Genomic DNA, 25,676 nt, shown 5'->3' on the forward strand with positions numbered 1-25,676 from the left:
ATGAGGGGGAAAGGATCTCTTTGAGGACAGAAGGACTGTCCCACATGAGGATCTCTTTTCCTGCCTGCCAAGGGAACTCAGAGAGGGAAAAGGGGCAAAAATTGCCCCAGCTGTCTCATCTCCTGTACCAAGAGAGAGTCTTACAGTGCCCATTGCTGGCCTCACTCCTGTGAGAGGTGTCAAACAGAAGACAATCTGCTTTTCAGATATAGAGGTTATTATACTGGATGAATAAATCATGCAAACTGCAGATTGGAATCAGGTATCCCCAGCAGCACATCTGCTTTCCTCACTGGGACAGTTAGAGCATGCATAAAACTAAGGACATCCATTTTTTACTGAAATGTTGGGATTGCTCCCTGGCCCAGTTTTGAGGTCTCTGAGTTTTTCTACCCAACAGACACAAGCAGCTTTCCTATTAGGATACTCCAAGCATGGAGAATTTCGAGAATGTGATGTGGTACCTTATAAAAGGACAAAGCAGCTGAGCAATTTGTTTTTACCAGTTCCTTTCAGATACACTTATTCTGTCCTCTCTCCCGAGGTGCACAGTCCCAGAACCTGGTGCCATTCCCCAAATCCAAGGGGATGCTGCTGCCCCTGAAGGTGCCCTTTGCCATGTGGCCATGGCCCTGGGGGCTGGGCTGGCCATCTGCTGTGCTGAGGGATGCTGCAGGGTGCTGGATTCATCCCACACCTCAACAGGCAGCATCTCATGGCAGGAATCCAGGCTCTTCTTCCCAATCCACCTTAGGCTGGAAACCTTCCGAGTGTTATTAGATTCTGCAAGAGCTGACCTTTAAAAGTCAGCAGTGCAATTAACCATTCTTTTGGCCAGTTCTGCAGCAGCAGCTCAGCTGGCCTAGGAGAGGCAGGAACCAGACAGTTCACTTCTGACTAATGTCATTACAGGGGGACAGGAGGGGCACCCAGACGCGCTAATTAAACGGCAGCAGATCTGCTCATCACGCTGTTATGATTGAGTGCACAGCACAGAGACTGTGCAAGACATGACAGAACCCCTGGGCTTGGTCCAGTTTTGTGTCACAGACCTTGCTGAGGGCTTTGTTGGCAGTAGTTTCTCATACAGCTGGCAAAAGGGAGGGAAGGTACCAAAGAAATGGGGATCTGTCTCTGCTGATGCTCTGGCCTCTGTCCTAACTCACCTTATCAAAATTAATGCATTAAAGCACTTGCAGAATGGAAGAAAATGCTTTCACTTGCAAGTTAGAAACAGTGCTTCATGCAGTGTAGCCCCTGAAGTCAGAGGAGTCAGCTGCTCACGTCTGACCCATTGTTTCCTTGCTGTAGGTCAAGTCTGGCCAGTGCTGAATGATCACTTCTCTCTCTCCCTGTCCCACCTACTTCAGATATGGACTTAAACAGAAAAGCAGGAATCCTGCAGAAAGGTGAACTTTGCAACTCTCTTGGAGGCTTTTGCTTTTTCTGGTGTGTCAGATGGATGGAATTGTGGACTGGCCGCATTTTTCTATGCCAGTGTTTGCTGTCCTTTCCACTGGGGTTCTACTGACACTTCTTGCTCTTTTCTCTGTCTCCTACTCACAGTAAATTGCCTGTGGTTCCATGCAGGCCTTTTCTGTTAACAAAGGAAAAAGCTCAGACTTAAAATTAACTACTTGTGTCAAATAGGGCCTCACATAGAAGACACTGGAGAGATGAGAAGCTCTCTCTTTAGGACACCACTGTACTTCTCAGGAACTTAAGCTAAGCCTCCTTGGTTTTAGCTATTGCAGGCCCAGAGATTTCAGTCTTAACTTCTTTCTTGTGTGGTTGGGTCTGCTGCCCATATCAATTTGAGAAGATCACTTCTCTCATTGCACCTAAACAACTCCCTGGGGCAGGAGCTTCAACCTGAACAAAGAAAAGCTTTGATGACTCCAGCAGGTTGTGCCTCAGGCTGCATCAAAGGAAAGAAGAATTCAGAAAAGTCACCCCAGAAATACACCCAGAAATACATGAGCAATGGCAGGGCACTTCCCAGCTACTGAACAATCCAACAGCCCAATCCAAAAGAGCCTCCTGATGTGGGTTTCTCTAAGAATCATTTCAGTGGCATGTGACTTTTCTTTCCTTCTATTGTCAGCTTGATTTCCAGGAATGTTTTTCTTTTTTATAGCCTCTGTCTCAGTGGCTTATCTGATAATAGCTTGCATTGGGCTTTCTCTGCTTTCCCAAATTCACAGTCCTGCTCTTTTCTGCACTAGCAATGCCTGACATATCTCTGTATGTTGTATTTTATCTAGTTAAAATGAGAGTATGTTGTTTGCCCCTTTTCTGGCCACACCATGTTCATTGCTTTAGAGCAGTGAATTATTCAGCTCTTTTTGGCCTAAGCCCTGAGGAATGGGAGAGAAGGGAATTCAGAGAACGGGGTGGAATAACAAAATTCCTACCTGAGCTCTGATCTCGATAAGAGTGGGGAGAGCAGGAGTTGCTGCCTGGACTGCTGATGCTGCAGGACAACAGGTGGAGCAGATAGAGAGGAGCAGAGCAATTTGTAGATAGGATTATAGGGCAATATAGAGATAGCATTGCAGAGCAATGCTGCTGGGGGGCACAGAAGCAGCATTGCTGGGTTTTACTGTCCCCCCCCAGGGCTCCAGTCACTGAGGCTTCATCATATCTGCCCTGGGTGGATGAGCAAGAGGTGCCTCAGCCCTCCCAGGTGCTCTTCCATCTAAAGATGAAGCCTCCAGGGCAGGACAGTACCTGTAAGCAGAGTTTAAAGACCATATCTCTTCTTCTGTATGAAACCAAAACAGTACAGAAGGGATTTAAGACTACTTTAAAAAATAACTCTTGCTCCTGTAAAGAAGGTCAACCAAGCTTTCAGCTTTGGCTGAACTCAGCTGGAGCTGTAGAGTTTTCCCCACCTCACAGCAGAGTCATTTGTGAGAGCACAAGGCTCATCTTTCTCTCCTGGGGAGGCCATGCCAGGATGCATCAGGAAAGTTAAAAATGCCATCTAAATTTGCTTCCTCTTTTAAAAGCAGTAGAGAACCAAAAGTTAAAGACTATTCTTGCAGTCTGCAAACAGCTTCTAAAGGTACCTTTTGTGAAAGCATTGTTTCAGCATCCAAGGGCTATTTATATTTCTAAAACACTTCTGCTTTGTCAGCATCAGTCTATCTGCAGTGATAATCCATTTATCCCAGCAGCAATAGCACTACACACAAGTTCCAGATCAAACTGAGGAATGGCCAGGGAAACTAAAGACCAAAATTTTCAACAGCTGCTTGAAGACTGAAAGAGCAAGACGGGCTGCAAAAAAAAAGTTCTAGAAGTGCCATAATGTAAGAGGAATCTCCAGGTGTAGCAACAACAAACCAAGTAACAACAAAACCGATTAAAGCAAACAAGAACCAAGCAAACAAAACCTCTCAACATAGCAGTTTTGGGGAAAGAGCATCTTTTGAATCCGGGGAATTTAATTAATTCCTCATGGAGTCACATGGAGTGAATCAGGATGGCTGCACTTGGGGAGCTACAGACTGGGGAGTGACAAGAGACTTGGTAGGCAGGAATGGCTGGGATGACACAGGGAAAGGGCATCCTTTCAGCCAACACCATTTAAATACTGCTGGGCATCATGCTGGCTGCCCTTCTGTTCTGCCAGGCACAGTAACAGAGCTGAAAAGGTCAACACCCATTACTCTGGGTGCAAAATGTAAAGCAAGGAATGCAAACCACCTCTTGGACAGGTTCCCTAGTCACAGCATCAGCTTGCAATATGAGCAGCTGGAGGTTTTTTAACTTGTTAAATTGTAGAGTCTCAGGGCTGTGTTTCTTCATGTTTCCTACAATGCCATCGTGAGCAGCTAAGCAAACACAGATTACTGCAGGCAGTACAGGGCACTCTGCAGGGCAGTAACAGGAGAAATAAATCTATCCTCTTCCATTCAACTATAATAAATGTATTCTGTTCTATTCTGCAGTCAGAGAAAGTGGAATTGTTTATATGCTCTCTGCTCACTCTGTAAAGAGCACAGGCTGAAACTGAGGAAGTGTTCTTAAAGAATTAGAAGGAAAACTTAGCCATGAGAGATTTATCACAGTGGCCCAAGAAAATAATAGAAGCTAATAGCATCATAATATCATCATAATATCATCATAATTGCAAACTTCCTTAGAGCTGAATGGTCTTTGAGCCCCTGACACTGTTATCCACTAGTGGTATGTACCTACCAAGCTTTAGGAGGGAGGGAAGGATCCTTGATGGGAAAGATCTCATTGCAAAACTGCTGTGGGATCTTTAAAGTCCCCCTAGAACAAACAGGAACTTGGTGTTTTCAGCCTCATGTAAAAGGAATGAAGAAAATCCCATGACTAAGGTCACTTCAGAGTGGATAAACCACTGAATGAGATAAGGACTGAAAGAGCCCTGAATATATGACTTGTTATATATATATCTGTGTCATTTCTGTGGACAAGAGAATCTCATACAGATAGCACCTCAGACTTCTGGGGTATAACTCATTATTCAGCATGGATAAATGTAGAAAAGCTCCCTCTTAATGCAGACTTTTAACTAAATACAGTTAATTACTCAGCTGAGACCAGAGGAGCAGTCCCTGCAGCTCTTGCATGCTGGGGAGGCAGGGCCAGCTGTCCTGGCAGCTGTGATGAAGATCATAAACTAAGTTATGCTAATCCTCCAAGTTTCAGACTTGAGATAAGTCAGAGGTTTTACAGCATCTACTATCTACTACTGTGTCTTTTATTTAGTTTGAAGACATGCAATGTTTATCAGCTGAATGCCCTTAAGCATTGAAAATGAAAGCAGAAATTTACCATTTAAATTTAGATCATGCTTCCCCCCTGTAACACACACACATAATTTTAAAGTTTACTCTGAGCAGTTCCCAGGATTGTGTGTCCAGATTCCAAGCAGAAGGCTAATAATAACCCCTATTACAGGCACCAAATGGGTGCTCATAAAACTGTAGCTGCAGCCAAAGATAGGAGAAGATAGCTGTTTATCAAAACAATTAATTAGTTTAAATCCATTTAGTGCTGTCACTAGCACTGGGAACACAGCACTCTGTAGTGTACTGACTGGACCACTAGGCAGTATTTATTTTTGCCCATTATAATATGGTCTCATAGGAAATCATTGCTTCCAGGATCTGGGATTAATTAATCTTCCTCCTGACAGAGGTTCTATGGGATGAGCAGTGATGGGAGCTCAGGCAGATCACCAGTTAGTTGTTCACACTGAGCTTTTGTCTTCAGCTATTCATTCCTACACTTTGCAACAGTTTTTTTTTTACTGTGAGAAAGATGTGGTCCATAATGTTTACCTCCCATTTCACTTCAGTTGTTGATCATAGCATTTCTATCATTCACTTTTGTCATCCTGCAGCACTGCAAGCCCTACTGTGGAATTACCTTTTAAAAAAGCTTCTCTGCTCCTCCTGCTGCGTCTCTTAAGTCTCCAACTGTAATTGCAAAGCTGTTTGCTCAAAAAACAAACAAACAAACAAACAAAAAATTAAATTGCTGGTACAAACAAAAGTTCAAGATTCCAGGTGGCAAACAAATAACAGGAGCAGGTGTCTACAACACACAGAAAAGGAGGGAGGGTAAAAAAAAAGGCATAGCTAAAATATGAGAATAATAGCTGATTTTGAAAAAGATGGCTCCCCTAAATATTGTGTTAAAAAGAAGTAACATTTATCAAGGCTTATGTCATCAGGCTCATAAAAAAAGGAGGATCATTAAAAATCCATGAATCAGTTTTCAATGTATTTTGTTGCCCCAATTCCTCACCTTCCTGGGACACAGACACCTTCCAGGCATGCATCCATCAAGTGATTCAATAGGCAATCATCCGTCAATAGGGCTGGTGTAAACTTCTGGTGTTCACCTAAGCTCCACTGTCAAAGAAAGACGAAAACTGCACAGGCATATGATCTTTCAAGATCTTCCTGAGTATCCTGCTCTAGCTGGATTGTAACCACAATGCAAAGCTTTTACAGGTTGTCTGAGGCTTTCATGGAGCCTTATCCAGAAAGCCAAGGTGAGCATGCAAAAAAAACCAGGTTTATCACAGAAAAATCCAGGGAACAGCTTGTTTTTATTATGGTGCAAGATGTAGTCTCATTTGATATAGTATGCACAACTTAAAATCAGACAAGAACATTATTACAGCCAGACTGAGAAGAGAGTGACAGCCAGTCTGCTCAGGCCCTGACCACAGAGAAACACCCAGTGCTGTCTAGCAACATGAAATATGGAGCCCTGCATCCCTTCATGCCATTTCTAGTCACCATTTGTGTTGATCCACACAGACTGTGAAATAGTAGCAGGGCAAGGCACTCTGACAAAGGTACATTTTCAGGCTGTGAAACAGGCAGTGAACCAGCATTAATGCCAGTGGCTTTACTCACTCAGTGTGCTGACTGCCCTCTCATTCAAGCTGACTCACCAGAGCCTGATAAAACTGTATTTTTAAGCATTTTGAATTACTCTAAGCCTTCAGCCTAGCAGCCAAGAGTAAGCTGTGCCTTCCCAGAATGGCTTTGTCATTACCAGAAGGTACCACACCAAACAAAATGTCTTTTGCTCCTGGCCAGAGCAGCAGCCAGGAAGGTGTTGAAACACCCAGAGGGAGGCAGATTGCTTCCTTGAGCTCCTCAGGAGCAGCCTCCCCCTCAGGCAGGGCTGGGATTCATGGCCAGCTTGCTGCTGCAGCCAGGATGCTTTCACAGAGCAGCTGGCCTCTGCTGACCAAGGTCTGACACAGAACCCTCTTTAAACTTTGTTAGAAAAGTTTCTGCATGTCCTTTGTGCATGAGACCGTGCCTCCTCTGCTACTCCCTGGGAAAGGGGTCTGCACCCCTCCCCAGATGTGAGGACTAATAAAGCAACTCCACTTCCCTTTCTTCCACTTCTTCCTATTCATCTCTTGGCTTCTGAGCATGGGAGGGAGAAAAGAGCAGGGAGCAGACCAAAAGCTGGAGGAGATCCTAAACACAAACTCAAAAAACCAAAACCAAACCAAGCCCAAGCAACAGCAATATCATCACCAAAACTGAAAAATCACAACAAAACCTAAATCCCCAGTGCAGCACTGGCCATGTGTTTACGGTACTCATGTGTGTTCCTTCCTTTGCACTGGCAGGGGATGAGGCTGCAGCTCCACACCATCCTAGGAGCAGCTCAAGGCATCTCCAAAATATCCAAAATTACTTTTTCCTTCAGGAGTGGCACTCATGTTGCCTACACCTTGTTTCAGACTCAGCTCTGACAGAGTAAAATCAAGTCTGAGTCCTTTTGGTACACAGGAATCAGCTGAAGCCAAGGAGCTGGTGCAGGCTACAGCAAAGAAAGTGTGCCATTGTAACAGTGATACCTGGATAAAAAGATCCAATTACAGTAATTTCATGAATACAAGCCGCAGCAATTTGACAAAAATTTTGGTGGAGACCCGGAAGTGCGGCTAATACTCAGGGGCGGCTAATATGTAAATAATTTTCTGACATTTACAACCCCAGACGTGCCAGCCAGGGTGCCGAGCCAAGCACCTGCCAGTAAAAGCCGGCATTCCGCAATTGTTACAGTGTTACCGTGTTGCCCTGGCTCCCTGCAGGCAGCATGGGGGGCGGGGAGAGAGGCGGGAGAGCTCTCTTTCCTCCTCTGCCGCAGCCCAGGGGAGAGACGGGGGGACCCTGCGCCGCCATTGCCACGGTTCGGGGAGTGGGGGGGAGCCGGCGCCGCCATTGCCGCGGTCCGGGGTGGGGGGGGGGGGGGGGGGCTCTGCTCCCGCCCTCTACCGCCGTGGCGGGAGCAGGGGGTGCTCCGTGCCCGGCCGGCACCGCGCCGCGAGCAGGGCCGGGGCGAGCGAAGCCAGAGGCGGCGGCCAGCCCCGAGCGGCACCACCGAGCTGGGCCAACTGGCCCCATCAGCAGCCCCTAGCGGGCCGAGCCTGCACAGCCTTAGCCGAGCCAGTAAACCCCGCCCTGCCGCCATTCTGTTAGTATTTGGCAACTTTGTTGCACGCGGGTCCTCGCTGCGAACCACAGAGTGGCTTATATTCAGGTGCGGCTTATTTATGGACAAAGAACGAAATATTTGCCAATACCCAGAGATGCGGCTTACACTCAGTGCGGCTTGTATCCGTGAATTTACTGTAATCCCCCAGAATTCTCCAGTGTGATACAAAACAGCAATGAATAAAAGAATAATCAAATGCTGGATTTGTTTATTTTAAATATGCAATTCCTAAATTGAAAGTTCTTTGAAGACAAACTGTGAGGTATTGAGTCATTTCCTTTGAAAAACCAAAAACCTAACTTCCTTGCAAAAAATGGCCTTTCTGTTCAAAATACATTTAACAACAAAAAATCATTCATGCAAAAATGCTTTGACAATAGCCAGATCATTCTGCCATTGAAAGTACTACAGAATTCCCTCCTGTATGTCTTTTTTTTTTTATTCTTAAAGATGAAAAACTAATTTGACCATAAAAAGAGAGCAGGATGTTTTCTAAATTCAGCACTGGAAGAAATGTAAGAAAAAGAAAATACAAAAATTGCAGCCACTGAAAATTTTGACATCTTGCCATTGTCTTATTGAAGTGCTGGATTTCTAAAGAAAAAAGATTTCCACCCCTTCTTTTTTTTTTTTTCCTCTCAGATAAATCTAACTTTTTAATCTTTCATCTTGAAATGAAGGGTTGGGTTAGTATCAAATTTTTGTATTGAGAACCCTGTTCTACTTTCCTCTGCCCAGTGTCTTTCAAAATAGCATGGAGATCCTAACCTTGATTGTGTCAGTTATCCAGAAAAACCAAAAAGTTATTTGTGTGTGATTTCATGCCCAAGATTTTCCCTACAACACCATCACAAATGGGCTCTGTCTCAGACACACAAACATCTGGAGGTATTGCAACCAGCCATGCTTTGGAAAACCATATGTGTTACTGATAGCACACCAGAAGGTTCTGACAAAAGGGGTGAGAGAACAACTGACACAATGAAGTCAGGAGAGAGAAATGGTACAAGTGTGGATATTGCCCTAAAAGGATCAAAACCATTAGAAACACCAGTGTGATAATTTATCTTTCATATGAGAGGCGACCTTAACAATCTTATATTGAAATTCTATGTTATGGAATTGGGTATTATAATGTAAATTAAGCCTCCTGCTTGAGTTCCATATGAAGCAACCTTTGTAAAAACATCCTAGCACTGAAAGCAGTGGGGAGAATGTTACAACAAAAATCCTCCTGTTCAGTGAGGAGGGGATGAATGACTACTAATCGATAAAAAAATCAGGGTGAGCTATCCAGAGGAGCATACAAAGAAGTCCAGTCTCATATTAAGACAGTTGAGATGAATATGTAAATACACTGTGCCCAGAATTTCAGATGAGCTCCTTGAAACCAGTTTCTTTTCCCAGGCTCTTTCCACTCAAAAGTTCCAAAAATCACATCTTCACCACAGAAGCAAAATGCATTTACATCTCAGACAGACAGAAATTGCTGCTAACAAAAGGAAATCCTCCCCAAAACCTTGTAGCAGAAACTGAAAAGTGGCAGTGACATGAAGTACACTGACATTTAGTCAGGCTGGAATATGAATAACCTGATGGAGACTGCTAAAAACCAGAGCCAAGCAGGACTGTGGTCTTTGTCTCTTCCACAGCCTCTTCTATTCTTTCCAAACAGTTATTGACATCTAATTGAACAACCTGCTGAATTATTATCTGAAACAGCTTTTGGAGCCCTACTGCATTCACATTCTGCATGTAAAATGTTATTCACTGTAAAGATAAATCCAATATACAGCACTTAATATTGTACATTTGAAAGCTTATTAGCACTATTGAAATATTTGAACATGGAATGGTGGTTTCAACCACGAATCTGCTGTGGGAATTGAGACAGATATTTGAGATAGGTATTCCAGTCTACCAGAACAAAAAGACATTTGAACTGTTGCTGGTGCTGAGATCGAATCCACAGAACTGAAGCCCTTACCATTACCACTGAAGGAAAAGGCTTGCATTTCATAGTGAAACCTCCTGAAAGGCAAAAGCAACCCATTTCATAACACAGCTGTTCAATTCTGGTCTGTATTTACTACAGCACAGTATATATACACCTGGATATACACACACACTGTTGTGTACAAAGTGCTCTGTGGCATATGTAATAATATATACATGTGGTATTTATATTGAATTGCTCTTTATCTATTAAAGAACACATACTCTTTAACTTATATTGGCAGTCAGTGGAAGACCTCCCTGTGCTGTTAAAGAAAAATTATCATAAACAGGATTTTTTCTGAACAGCACACTGCTTAACACAGCGACTTAAATATTCCTAAAACAAGCAGAGTTTGACACAGCAAGGCAATGTAAAACAAAACCTTTTTTTCATTGAGCTCTCTCTTATTTTTCTCATTGGTCTTGCTTTTATCTATTAGAGTTACTGTAGGAAAACTCTAGTTTACTGCATCAGCAGTGAACCACAGTGAGCAAACCAAGAGAGGGGCACAGGCAGAGAGCCCTGCTGTCAGTGTGTCACTCAGCTCTCACATGCCCACATCACTGAACTGCCAGAGATCCCATCAGAGCTGAGGCAAGTTCAGAGCAAGGGGCAGTGAGTGCAGGCTTCCATCCCTGATGGATCAGAAAAGGACTCTGCATTGTAAGTTCACACTTTCCCCCACACACAGACACCCCCTGCACTTCCAGAAGCAAAATAAATTCCCATGGTTTTGTCTTTAAAACAAACCAGTATTTCCCAAAGGTGGACAGAGTTTTTTAAGGAGGAAGAACATCACCTGCCAGAAACCAGCAGCATTGCCATCCTGCAGGCTGCAGCTCACCCCATCTTCCAGGGGTCCAATTTCAAAACATAAAGCACCTCTGAGAAGGTGAATGGGGGATGAACTCTGTAAAAAAATAAATCTATTTTAAGAAAAAGTGAAATACTTCATTTCTGAAAGTGCCTTTTGATCAGTATAACCTTAGGTTTTAACCACTCTGCTGTGTCCTGCCAAGTGTGGCTTACTGATGACACATGATCATGGCTCCAGGAATGGACTTGTTGATAAGTTAAATAATGGGACTGCTTTCAGAGCATTTTTATAGCTGAAAATTCTCATGGCATAAAAGAGTCATCATACAGTTATTTCACTGTGGAAAACTGTTATTTTTCTTAGAATAACTTTGAACTCTGTAACTTTTTGGGAAAGGGATTGTTTTTCAAAGAAAAGCCCGCTTCCTTTCTTCCCCAAAAACTCAGCTTGTATTAGCTGGAAAGGTACCAAATCCACAAAGATATGTATTCAGACAGATTGTAAATTTAGCTAGAGCATTTATATGTTACTAAATCTAAACAAGATCTGAAGCAAGATGCAAAATATCACACACACACCAAAAAAATTACAAAATATATGGATTGGTATTTTTAAAGCTGAGTAAGGGACTCAGCCACACAAGTTTGAAAGAAATTAATTATGTGGTTGACAATCTTGGTTTATATGCCAAGTTAAATCCTGGTATAACTTCAATATCTTCAGTGGAGCTGCACTACAAATGTATCTGACAGATAGTCATGATTCTTCTCCAAGAATAACTTCTAAGGCAGAAGGTTTAAACATGAGTGAATGAAAGCCCTGTGCCAAGTTCTACCCTAATTTATACCCTGTACAAAACAGCTGACTTGGAAGCCAGGGTGTCAGAAAAGGCAGAAAGAGACATGAGTCTGTTCTTCCTTTGCTGGGACGTTACATCAATTCCCTCTGGTGATGGTCATGTCTCCAAAAAACACAGCAGGAATCCACAGCACAGTTTGCTGGAGATTCTTTCCTGCCAAGCCTGCAAGCTCTTGTATTTCACAAGCTGTAAGTGTTCAGGGAAGAGCCTGGACTAGTCTCAGTGGAGAGCCATGAAACTCACTCCTATTAACTACTGCATCAATCTGAACCTTGGCTGCTTCAAAATGAATTTAAGGATGAGCACTGGAAATGGCCATTTTAATATGAATATTGGAATTGGTCACTTAATTTAATCAGAAAATAATGTGTTTCAGACGGTCTCAGTCTTGGTGTTATTTTGAATCAAACCCCAGCATTTGGATTGGTTTTCTGAAGTCTGTTGGGGTATTTTTGGCTCATTATTAGCATTAAACATGTCTAACTAAAACTGACTGGTAAAACAGTAGACACACCTTTGCTCAGGTGAGAGGGAAGTAATGCCCATATCAACTCATTTTTTATGCAACATTTGCTTTGCCCAAAGCATCATTGAAGCCAGCAGCAGAAATCTGACTGCTCCAGCTCGAAGTCTAGTGAATTGCTAATGTGCTCACTCCTGATTCTTCTGCTGGCAGAGTTATTTTACAGAAAAGTGATGTAATCTGGCAGGGAGCAAGCTCAACATAAGCAGTGTGGCTCCACAGTAATAGCCCTGCTCCAGGGGATCATTGCTGGGGCAGGAGGCACGAGCCAGCGAGTTTGGACTTCAGACTGACAGCCCAAGCACTTGGATGCCCTTCCCAGCTCCTCCCTCACAGTCTATTTTCAGTCAAACCAGGCAGCAGAGTCACCTACATTGTTTTAATCCTTCGCTGCATGTCAGGGGCCCATCTGCTAATCACTGGTAATGAGGCAAAAGTGAAGACATTTCCCATCCAACATAATCTGCAATACTTACCAACAGACCTGACTCTGCATCAAGAGCTTCTCACTTTGCCCATCTGCTAGCTGCTCCTCTTCAGCCTCTTAAAAACGTGCGGAAGTGAAAAGCTTTGTAGGATGTGCTGTGACCACTGCCATGGAAGAGAGAAGAAGCATTTTGAAGGAATTGACTGGGTCAGACACAGAGCACATGGCTCTGGAGCTGGGATTGTGCTGAGGGAGTATTTTCTTCCCTTCAGTGGGCCCAGGGAAAAGGAGAGCACTTATAAAAATACTTTACTGGCAGCAGTGCCTAGCAAGTGGCTCACTGTGCTTTCTGTGCTCACCACTGAGGTCTGCCAGCAGAGACTGTGCATGGCAGACACCTCCAGCCCTTCTTTCTTCAGCTCAGCTCCCTCCTAAACACGTAATTATTTATGTATCTGCATGTGCTGTGCATAGCTTCCCCTTTCTCACCAGAGCTTACACCTTGATCTCTAGTTCTTCACCTCTGCAGCATTGCACACCTGCACCATTTCATCCTGTGTACATAACTCTGGTTTCTCCTCCCAGGCTCATCTCAGCACCTCCAGCCCAGTTCTATTTCTACTTTTTAGGATTTTTCACCTTCTAATGTCTCGTATTTGGGCAGCTCCAAAATCAGCTGCTCTCCCTCTTTTCCTTCAGAGCTGCTGCTCTCCATGACCTTAGTTATGCTTTACAGACATCCAGTCCCCTCCATCATTTCTGCTCTCCTCTCCAGCAATTTCCATCTGCATTTCCATACAAGCCTAACATAAATAGGTGGAAAATGTTTAAGTACAAAAATAGTTGGACAGGTTCTTCTACCTTTTCTCTCTCTTCATTAGCTTCTCCAGGTCCAGGAACAGGCTCAGGCTTTTCCACACAGGTGAAGATCACTGCTTCTTCTTCAGATTATGGCTGTCAAAGAATAATTTTTTTTAATCTGAAGTAATTTTAAATTTGCTTGATTTTTAAAATCTGTTTTTAAATCTGTCCTTGACAAAGAAGATAGTATGAGAGAATCTATTTCTAGCAATTAGAGAAGAATCAAATGCTTAAACTATTCCAACAATGATAAAAAGTGCAGAAAAAAAGTCCTGGTGCAAACATCACCGTGGATGGGAAATCAGCTATAAAGAGGTCATCTTGTTTTGTTATGACATTCAGGTTGAGGACCATGACTTGAAAAGTTAGTTTGACTAAGAATTCCCACATCTACTCTGAGGAGCAAGGACAGCATTTCAGCAAAGCCCAAGCAAAAAAATCAAAGTAGAAGTTCCTAAGGGAAATAGAAACTTAAAATAACACCAAGGTCAAATTGCTTCTTGTGTGGTGATCTCATTTCCTTAGGATCAGCTTCTTCTTACCCCTCCAAGTATGAGGCAGAGTTAATCTTCTGTAAACTAATATTCTGATTGTCTGATTAGCAAATCTTGATTCATTATATGTATTCTGCAGACTCTTGCCTTATCCTACTGTTGGGCATAGAAGTTTGGGATGTAGGGCATTCTCCTGGCTTCAGTTATGAAAAAGATCTGGGTTTAGGTGTCACCTTTTCCTGTGCACATGCAACCAAAAGAAAAATGGTACAATCATATGGCTCTGATGAGAAGGAAGTTTTCCTGTAACTATAATTGCTGCACTCATAGCTAGTGCATTGATATCTCTGGCTTCATTTGAAGAAAGGATTTTGGATGGTAAATTATTAATTTACATCACTAGAAATTCAGAGCACTGCTTAGTTTTAAATTCAAGAATAATCAAAGTCTTTTTAAGTTGTTTTTAAAGGGTTTGGAGGGATAGGAGAAATTAAATACAAGAACATAAGTAGCAAGATCTTAGCCTGTAAGCTAAAACTGTCCAGTGCTCCAAAACCTAAACTTTTTTCAGTTTCTACAAATTGATTAATAGCATTGGTTTAAAATATTTTATCAGTTTTCTTCAAGTAGGCAAAACATGGAAGTTAAACTGTTACAAGGAAGGCATGCCAAAATAGAGGGAAGCTATTTAGCCAATTATTTGTGCCTTACAAGGCTTACAATCCAAAGGCAAGTTTTCAAGAGTAAAACCATTTTGATCAACCCTCACTTTGAAGGGTCCAAGCCGGTTCCAAAACTGCCAACACTTTTTCCTATAACACTGGTTATAGATACCTAAAGCATCTGAAGTAGCGGTTTTAATGCTGCAAAAATTTTTGGCTTTTTTTGTTGTTGTTGGTTGTTGTTGTTTGGTGGGTTTTTGGGTTTTTGGGGTGTTGGGTTTTTTTGTTTTTTTTTTTTTTGTTTTGTTGGGTTTTTTTCTCTCTTTTTTTTTTAGTTCTGTTGTCCCCATCCAAAAGCATGAATCACACCACCAACAGTGACAAGTTCTCGAGTGCCCCAATGCAACACTGACTCCTGCTCACACTTCAGGGGAGCTGCTAGCTCTGCACTGCCATAGAAAACTTTTCTGGGAAAGCTTTAAGAGGCCTGTTGAGCTGATGTTTTGTCCTTCTCACCCCAACTCTCCTTGTCCCTGCAGCTCTCGTGGTGCGCTTCCTGACCAAGCGGTTCATCTGGGAGTACGACCCCACACTGGGTAGGTTCTGGTCTCCTGGAGCATGGGGTGGAATTGCATGCCTGAAGCAATGGAAAGCACACAGTTAAAATTCCAAGCCTCAGCCAGCCTTCAAATTTGCTGCAAAACGCTTCTCTGTGGTCATTTGAAGCTGGAACAAATTGTTACCTGAGGAGGCAGAGCAGAGAAGCAGTAACACCCAGACAAACTCAGGCACATTTCTGCCCACTCAGAAATCCATGGCAATTCTGCCACTGAAAGAAATTGCTTCATTATTTCTCTCTTCAAATCATTTTAGTGTGAGATCAGTTTTCTGCTTTTAAGTAACCCAAGTGTCTTCTGCTTGAGAATAAGATGACTGGGATACAGACCTGTATTCTGGGATGGCGATTGTAAAAATTCCTGGCCAAAAAAAGGTAGGTTTTTACACTCAGCCTGCCAAGACTTAGGCAATGTTTTATCCTCGTTTTCAAATATATATTGTCTCTCATTTTTTGGATGGCCAGATAGGAGCACTAATCTTCTAAAGGGCATCCACATGTCCCTTGCACTGCTCCCACTTAGCTGTGTTGGGTCAGGCATTTTGAAGAAGCTGTCTCACATATGTCAGAAAGCCTGTCAAATAGTTGTCCTGATTTAGAGGTTTCACTTAAAATTTGTGCCAAGATCAATTTTCATACTATTTCTTAAATTAGTATAAATTCAAATGTTCTGCAAATCCAGGCCAAGAAGTCCAAGACAAGGCATTCACTTCTCAGAAGGTGCCTTCAATACTTCAGGACTAAGTAATTCACATGCAAAGTAAAGGGCTGGAAAATTCTCTGTTCTCCAACAATGTGTTCCTCTCTCCTCCCTAACATTTCTGTGCAGGCTCCAACACAGACCATACAGTTAAATACCAATCTCTTTATCAATGCTCTCTCCTTAAGAGGTCTCATTAAGGAAACAGAAAATGCCATAAAACTGCACAGCAGGAATGAAGTTTAATACATTCTATTACAGAACCCAGGTAGCCCTTTGTAAATAGCAAGTATCCAGGATCATACTAAGTATTTTTGTTTGGCAAAATGGAGAGACCACAGATATCAAAACTCCTATCTTGGTAAAATAAATCTTAGCACAACCTGAACTAAAATACACTCTTTTATCTGCTACCTCAGTGAATTATGTGTCACTGTGCTGCACAGTGGAATGCTCAATAGAATGTTCCTTTAGTATTATTAGTGTTAGTTCACATTTCTATCACTAGTACATCATTCCAAGAACTTTACAAGAGGTGTACAAAGTTTTCTCTATCAGGGCAGTCCAGGTTCATCAATTTCTTAGAGGGTCACTGCATGCAAAAGCATCCTTTTTGCCTTGTTTAAGCACACAAATGAAGTTATTAGCAAGACACAAGATTTATTATTTTTTTGCCCCATTATGAAGGTCCCAGGTCCCTTTTTGCTGTACAAGGCTTGACATTTGTTTCTGCTTTACAAATGAATATGCTTGCAAATTACCATACCCCTCAGGAATCTAATTGTCTTCTCTTTGCAGCACAGAAAGCTTTCATGCAGGCAACAGTCTTATCTCAATAAACTAAAAAATTAAATCTCTTCTGACTTTCTGAATTCTACATCCCCATTCAATCTAGAGAATAACAGGATAAATTATGTATTACAGTCATTGTAATGCTCAGCACTCCAGGTTGCTCCGAGGAAAAGGTTTGAGAAATTCAAAACTAATAAACTATTGTCAAGGAGTTATTTCTTAATCACTGTAATGTCTAGTAGAAGCTGCTCACCAAGAGATTGTTTTGTAAAGGATTATTCTGTTGAACTACAGACCACAATGGGATTCAAAAAAGGTTTTAACATCTGAAGTGTTAGAGATGAAAAATTATCTTGAAATTGTAACCATTATTTAGGCCTTCAGAAATGAACCAGAAAGAAACTGTACTTTGAAAAACTGGGAAAACCAGTGCCTGAAAAAAGGCATTTCTGTCTTTCAGCATCGTCATCCTGCTGTGATTTGGTGTCCAGTTACCTGTAAACATCTGAATTCACTGGGAAGTTTTAGCAGAATAGATTCATTTCTTCTCAGCAGTCATGGGCTGGCAGTTCTGTGGAAAGAGGGATAGCTACACGCTCAATCAATATAAAAAATAAAAGTTGTGTCAGTGAGAATAATTTCCTCTACAGGGAGAAATAAGTAGCTTTGTCAAGTTATTCTAAAAGAACAGGAGTAAAACAGATGCAAACCATCCAGCTACTAAGCAATGGGAGGCTTTGCCAAAATTCACTGGGGCTGTGACAAAAACATCAAACTTACAGTTTATTTCTTATGTCAAGTTTTCAACCACCCATTAGCCCTCTGATGCAAGCAATCCCCAGATAATTCCTATTTTTAGGAAAGCTTTCACCAGACTGTTCAAGGCCTGAGGGAAATTCAACATTATCCCAAACTAAGCATCATATTAAAATAAAAAAAGACTATTCCTCTTCTTATTCAAGGGTGGTATATTTTAACTGGAAGGGAAAAAACACACCCTATAAATATTCCTTACCATTCTAACCTACCAGAAGAAAATGAAGGGCCATATTTTCAGCAGCACCTGGATAGAATGCTGTACCACCAGGAGCCAAATTACCAACCACAAAATAACATTTTCTGGTGGGAGGAACATCACTGAACCCTGCAAGTTTTTGGAAAATAGAGGTGCTGCTGAAGTCAGGGCTTTGCAGCTCTGCCACTTCTGTGCAGAGGTTGGCTCTGTGCAAACACTGGTAGGACAGCTGCATCTTCACAGAATTACATCTCTGCTTTTTATTTAACTGTTCTCAGCCAAAGGGCAACAACCACAGCAAAGGTCATTTTCTGGGGAGTGTTAACCTTGACTTGTCCAATATTTCTGTTTAAGTGGCAAGTCACTGTCATCATTTTGGCATGGGTTTTTTGTTTGCTTTCCCAAAAGGTGCTAAATTCCTCAAGGAAAATTCCTACCTGGCATTATCAAGTTGAATGGGTTTCCACATCCATCTTCATTTAAAGTAAATTGTAGCCATTTCACATTTTGAACAGAATTAGATTAAAGAGCTCTATGTAGAAACAGGCTGGAATTGCACATTTTAAAAAATACATGCAGTTTCTAAAATATAAAATACATGAAGAATTTAGCACTAAACTAGTCTTCTTTAGATAGTTAAATATGCACTGAGAAAGGGGACTGGGCTCCCACATGGATTTCACCAAAATTCATTAATTTTGGCATGCTCTTAAATAGAGATGTTATGAACTATGTTTTGTCATTTATTTTGGAGTAGCATTTTTATCTATGGCTGGGAGAATCAGGGGGTTCCTGAGGTTCAAGGACTTAAACATCAATTTTTGCTATGCAGGAAAAAATGCCAAACAAATAAAACCCCAGGTAAACACAGGAGTCAGGCTCCTCAGTTCTTTTCTTGTTTCTGTAACAGATTTTTTGTCTGCAGTCTCTCTGCCTCTGTCTCACCTATAAAATCCTTCATCTTACAGAAGGATTGTAAATCCTTAGAGTAAATGATACTCAGATTTAAGAGGCTCATCAAAGGCACACAGAAGCCCCAAGCAAAGACTGGATTTGAAACAAAAATCTACTCACATCAGCAAACAAGGAGAAGATATTTTTGTTGACCTTTCTAAAAGTGTCTTGGCTTTCTCACACTGCCCCTAGATGTCTTTCTCTAGCTACTCACACATTTCATATCACTTTGCCAATCCTCTGAAAAAAACCTCTCTTTCAGTAGATAATCAGTAGAACAGGACATGACAGACTGCCCTGTGTATGAAGGCAAGCAAAGACAGAAAGTAAAGGGGATAGAGAGGACTCTCCAGTCCTTTAAAAGAGTAAAGGAAACCATAAGAAATAGGAGTCCTAAGAAAAATTATAATTTTGCTGGGACTACTAGATTAATAATGATGTTTTTGAAGAGTATTTCTTCTGACTATATCATAATTTCTTGACAGGTTTTTGTTCACTCTTTTTTCTCCTGGCAGAATAAAAACTTGAACGGTGTTTCTATAAAGTCCTATCTAATGCAACATACAGATAGCCCATAAGAGAGCCTCAAACATGGGGAAAGTGTGTAGGTATCAGGAGAGCAAGATAGGAGAGAAAGCTGTACAAGTTGCTTGAAGGAAGGAGACAAACCTGAATTCTCCCACAGCAGAAAATTAAATCTCCTACAGATGAGCTTAAGACTTGCAAATTACATCACTGTGGCAAGAACAGAAGAAAGACTTTGTGAAGGTATTGACACTGGCAAGAAGGCTTTTCCAACTGGAAAACTTCTTGCAAGGGTGATTATTTTTACATCAGAAGGGCAGTTTTGCCTCCATCTCTAGCCAGGGGGTTCTGTTAGCAAAACACTATCATTCAGAAATCACAAGGAAAGTTTGGAGGTCCCATATATGATAGAAATAATACAGCAAAACTAGCAAATAATGCTGGCCTGAGTTTGTTTTCTGCACTAGATAAATACAAGTCTGTATGAACAATATAAACAACAGAGCAAAGTAGGACTATATCAGGGATATATCCAAACTGGTTTTCATCAAAAATGGTTGAGAGCCAGAAACAGCTTAGTTATGGGAATCAAGATCTCACTACAGTAGAAGCATTTAATATCATTTATTAAATATTATAATTCATCCTATCACGAGAAGATGCAAGAACTGGTTTTTTGAGATAATTTGTGCCACTGAAGCCATGATAAAGAGCTCGGGTCCAAAGAGAGCTCTCCAGGATTATCTTTGCTATCTGGTTTATTCAGCTAACACATTGTCTGGACAGCTGGAATACCATGTGAATACAAACTCCTGATCCCTGGGATTGCCATCCTCACTGCAGATCCCAAGTTAAAGAAACACTGTCTTTGTGCATTGTGGGTTTTTAGTTTTCTTGACCTGTGGCATACTCAGCAAGTTTGCCTTAACACTTCTGAAGGTTTAACTGCCTGCCCCTAGCACCAAAATCCTACAGCAGCCCAGACAGCAAACAGAGCTTCTAACAGAGCAGCCCACAGTAAAAGAGGTGTTTAGAAATCATTAACAGATGGCCCCTTCAGCCCTTGGGTGTAAAGGTTCAGCCCTGGAAGGAAGGCAGCCTGTGTCCTGCTACAGGATAGTGCAGGTTACACGGAGCTCATGATGGAAAATAACCATTTTCTACAGAGAGCAGAGAGTTCTGCCACCACCTTGCGGAACTTTGCCTTCTGCTTATTTCCTCTGAACACTCGTGTTGACAACTCCAGCTTGTCCAAGCACAGCCTGGGAGCAGCACATGCAGTCCTCAGGTAGAGAGGGATGTAATGGTAACCAAAAATTTGGGGCTGGGAGGAATGGCTGCCAGCCTGTGCCTCAGGGACTGCCATGACAAATGTGTAGGCACTTCATAAATCTCTGGGAAACAGCCTTGTTCTCAAGCCAGGCTCCAGCTATTCGGATCCTCGATTTTTATTGACAGAATTACTCATTCCTTCTGTCTCAGTGCTTAAGGGATTCAGTTCTCAGCAGTCTAGGTTGTGCCTTCCTAGGCTTCTTCCTGAGATCATGTTTTTCCCACATCAAAACAGAAGAAATATTCTTTAACTTGATATACATTTAATATGTTGCATCATTTTTACTGTGCTCTTCAGTAGGAGGAATTTATACTGAATGTGTTATAGCAATGAGCCATGAAAGCATTCCCAGTTTCTCTGAGGTGTGTCTGAGGAAATGGACTCATATAGCCCGAAGCACCTTAAAGCACCAACTCTGGCTTCTAAAATCCTCAACAAAGACTTGAAATGATGAAATAGTAATTGAGAGCAGCAAGAGAAGATGCTTACAATAACATGGGAAGCACTTCTCTGAAAGTGTGGTTTGTTTTCTTTCATGAGTTTCAAGATGAAGATATTCCTGATGCCAGTAATAAAAATACTGGGTTTTTTTTTTTTTTTACAGTAGCTCAACAGACAGCAAAACTAAGGCAGTGGCTGTTCTTGCTATAGCTACAGCTGCAAAATATTTTGCCCCTACTTTTGTTGCTCATCATATTCTGAAATGTTTCCCAGATGAGCAGAATTTTGCAATGCTTTCCTCTGCACCTTTTACTTGTTTTGGGTGTGAGAAAAGTCTCACTGGTTAGTTTTCATCTATATTGTCAGAAGTAAGGTGAAACTCATCTCCACCAACAAAGACTTCTTGCAATCAGACAAAAAAGCATAGCCAAATGTGATTTATTTAGGCTTAAATTTATCAGTGATGTAATTCCTACCAAGAACTAGCATCTCTTCCAAGGGTTGGTGAGAAAATGAAATTAAAATCAAAAAACCAGCAAACCAAACAAAACCACAAACTGTTTCAACCGTTGATCTTACTCCCTACCTGTCAGTACTGCTCTGGCTTTATTGGTTTGTTTTAGCATGCCTTGATGAATTCAGTTCCCAGACACCTGCCCACATTTTCTTTGTTTGTCCCAGTAAGAGCTGAATGAGGACAGAACCTGTAGGAAAGGAAAAGCAACACCACTTCACTTCTCAAAAGAAGTTCTTCACATACAGCCGAAAAATCATATTTGCATGCAGCAGGAAGTAACGAAGACATTTTTCATTGTTTTTAGAGAACAATGAAAATTTCATTTCTCTTCGAGAAAACTATTCTACAATTTCTGTTTGGAGGCCAAAGAATTATTTACAGAAAATAACAAGAAAAGATGTTTTTGTCTAGTCCAGGTTCATGTTGCCCATGTGCTCTACCTAAAAAGAGGAAATCCTAGGGATGCAGCAGATCCTCTCATGCCAAGACAAGAACTTTATAGTCGATTGGGGCTATGTAAAAACTCACCATCTACTACCTTCCCACTTAATTAAAAATGGGAAAATGTCATAAAAACCAAACTGCTCAATAAGCAGCAACCTAATCAAGCCTCATTTCTTCTGGGTATGTTCTACATATTTCACACTACACTAAACCACTACTAGCTTGGTTTTTTCATGTATCCTTGTGCTCCACAGTGCATCCTTTTCCCCCCAGGAGTCCCCACAGCACCTGAAACTTCTGCCAAGGTCACCCACAAATAGTCTCTGCCCATCTGCAGGGACCAGGGACAGCCCAAATCCTGCCTGCTGAGTACCCTGTTCCTCCTTAGGGATATGAACAGGGTTGCTGTGCCTCATCCAGCCTCAATTTACAAAGAGCAGAAAGCTCTGAGAGCTTCACCTTCACAGAAAAGGCAGCTAAAAGCATCTCAGCAAGCATCAGTGCCTCCCACGTGGCTCCTTTTGTGCCCAGCTTTGATCTGACTAGTTTGGGAACCTGCAGCACTGCAGTCACAACTCTGATTACACCAAATGCAGCCTTGGAGAGGGCAGCCAAGAATGAAGTTCCAAAAGAAACCTGTTGGCAGGTTTTCACATCACCATGTCAGTTCCAGAAGCAGCATTCACTGTGTGTGAAGCAGGCTGTAGCAGGCTGTAATTCCACTTTTTTACAGCATCTGCAGAGATTTGGTTAATTAATTATTGTGAAATTAATTAATAAATTAATAATGAAATAATTAATTAACGAATTAGCGTGGCTTAAAACCAAACCAACTGCTGCCACTTTCCAACAAGTTTCTCAGGCCTTTTGACAGCTCTAAACATACTGGAAATAAACCTTAATTTTTCAAACAATGGAACCATGAGAACCAAAAGTGCTTTGCAGAGCAGGAGTGCTGGGGGATTTCAGCTTTATGACCAGGAGCCACTCTGAAATCTGGCATCAGCCTTCAAAGCCACACCCATCAGCACCTTTCAGCCTCTTACTGGGAATATGACTGGAAGCACAGCACACCCCCAGACCAGCAAGAACAGGTCAGATTTACTTATTTCTATTGAAGCAGAGCAAATAAATCAATTTCCACAGCACTACCAGACTCAGACAGGCTCAGTCTGCACATTAGCTCCCAAACTCTGCTTTGACTAAGTTTGTTGTGAGGAAAACACACTCCCTGGTGTCTATTCCATCTCTGAGGGTTCAGCCGCACAGCTAGAGGTGGAATATATAGACAACTCATGGTGCAAATCACAATCTGAAGTGCAGAAAGTTGCCTAAAATCATCTTGGGAGCCACTGGTAGAGGGTTACACCTTGCTTTTTTCTACTTAACCATGATGATGCAAGCATAAGACTTCTACAGCCTGGATTCATCTAAACAATTCTGGACTTCCAAGTACTTTTGAGGTGCAGTTTATTCCAGGAAAGAGCTCAGACCAGTAGTATCCACCAGCACCTATTTTATTTCAACTCTAATAGAAGTCAAGGATGCTTACCTGAGACACAGACACCTATGTTGTCAGTGGTTTCTTTCAGTCAGGGGTCCAGCAGTTATCTCAAGCCCTGTAATTACTCTCTGGCTACATGTCAAAAAAAATAAAATTAGAAAGCAGTGCCACAAGGAAAATGTTCCTAATAAATCCCAAAGCAAGGCAATGTTTTTGTGATGTACCATGTGAGCAGACTGGAACTCACCTCTTCAGGGCTCATAATTTACAAGAGAACCAGATTCTTCAGATTTTTCTGTTCCCTTGAAGGAGAAGAGCCATGCCTGTGATTACACCAAAAATGCTTTCAACGTCCAGCTGTTTTACACTCCTCATTAAAATTCACACAGCTACCACACATTCCAGAGCACAGGAACAGACATACATTTCACAAGATTTATTTACACCAATCTGACCTAAATTGGTGCTACTCATCCAAGACCAAATTCCTTTCCAACGTGAGCAGCCAAAGCAAGTTAAACTTGCAACATCAAAGTCCTATTTTGAGAAGTCAAGTATCATTTAAGATTCATGCTGCTTCTGCACGGTGAGCAGAAGTCTATTCCTTGAGATTTATTTTCCCATTTCTTAGGAAGATGTGTATGGCCTTCCCCATCCTGCCTCCTAAGGACATTTCACAGTTATCTTGCAGCCAGAAATCTGCTGGATGAGCACTTTCTCAGGTTCTGTGGAAAAATTCTCAGCAGCCACTTGTCAAGCAGTGCCAGATGGTTGAAGGCAAATGAGCAAAGCCTTAGCAAGTAAGGAGCTAAAGTCACACTGTTTGCTCAGAGAGCCATCCCTTCTCAGAGCACCCTCCCCCAAAGAAACAGAGCAAAAGTTCCTAAATAACCTCCAGCTTGAAGTACTACACAGGGAATCCCAGCCTAGCACTGAACACTGAAATAACTCATTGAAGGTGCAGCTCTAACACCAAACTGGAGTTCCCTGCCTTTTCTGCATTCCCTGAGGGATTTGCTGCAGCTAGGAGGGTTTTGTGGAGGGCATAGATAAGACATGACACCAAGGGACTTTGATGTACCTCACTCTGCTGTGTAGTACAGCCTGAGGTTCACAAAGGGAGACTCCAACTCCTTCAACAGCCTGGGAATACTATCCAGAAGGGGTATTTACAAGCTTTCAGAAAAGCCAGTCTTCATGGCCTGAAACCCTGCAGCAAGCTTGCTTGCCATCTGCCCAAGTAAAGTGACCATTTGTCCCTGTTGGATACAGCTGGCTATTACAGCAATTAAGGTGGCACAGGGAGGGAGTGACATTTTTGGTTTGAGAAGAGACTGTTTGCAGCACTGGCAGCATTGAAACATTCCTGACTGTGAGGAGGTGACATCCTTCAGTGAATAATGAAAACAGGCATCCACAAAACATGAGTCCTTCCAGAAGTTCAAGGTCAAGAAATGTGTTTCCTAAAGACATATCCTGCACTCCTATTGAAGAGATTTACACCAAACGAAAGAATTGTGTCTCTGACAATGCAAAGCATTCATAGTCACTGGCCAGACTTTTACAGCCTACATATTTGCCTTTTGATACAGGCCATCTGTGAGCTAGCAACAGCAATAAATCTGAATGTTAGCACAGAGAGTTTTCCACATTTTAGGTCAAATGCTATCAAATTTAGCTTATCAGCTTATTAAGATAAAACAAGCTCCATTGTCACTAGTTTCCTGATTAGTTGCTTGCTTCCAGAACCTAGGACAGTAAATAGGGTTGTTGTTGGGTTTTTTTCCCCATAGTATAAATGCTTAATGCCCACTGGTTATCCTTATAAATCATGAACAGGGAAGTCACTGCTTGATTCCTTGCTAGAAGAGAGGAATGTGATGATTTCAGCATGTTTAAAATACACATTCCTAAAATACCTAACTGGTCTGTAATTTTTTCACAGTACAAGGCCTGAGCTTAGTGCTTAGGTCCCTTGATCTGCAACCATACTGGTTTTGATCAATAAGCTATGCAGTGACCATCTCTTGAGCTGGATACTTTGAGAGTTGTGGTATGGTCTCCCAAAGGTAGCATCCCCTCCTGGGAGCAAACACAAAAACGGGATACAGCTTTGCAGAGCTCTCTGCCACAGCAAACTGTGCTTTGCTGGGTGCAGATTGCAGCATCCACCAGGC

General features: G+C 42.0%; 1 protein-coding gene across 2 annotated transcripts in view; it reads left to right on the forward strand.

Moving 5' to 3' along the window:
* RERG (RAS like estrogen regulated growth inhibitor) overlaps positions 1-25,676 on the forward strand; it is an 88,091-nt gene that overhangs the window by 57,631 nt on the left and 4,784 nt on the right. Inside the window, exon 3 of one of the 2 annotated variants that reach the window (XM_033057459.2) lies at positions 15,198-15,254. The exons of the other annotated variant lie outside the window; for it this stretch is intronic. Coding sequence (XP_032913350.1) covers positions 15,198-15,254 — 57 coding nt within the window. The remainder of the gene's footprint in view (positions 1-15,197; positions 15,255-25,676) is intronic. 2 annotated transcript variants of the gene reach the window in all.

The sequence above is a fragment of the Catharus ustulatus genome, chromosome 4, assembly GCF_009819885.2.
Source record: "Catharus ustulatus isolate bCatUst1 chromosome 4, bCatUst1.pri.v2, whole genome shotgun sequence".
NCBI classification, from domain to species: Eukaryota; Metazoa; Chordata; class Aves; order Passeriformes; family Turdidae; genus Catharus; species Catharus ustulatus.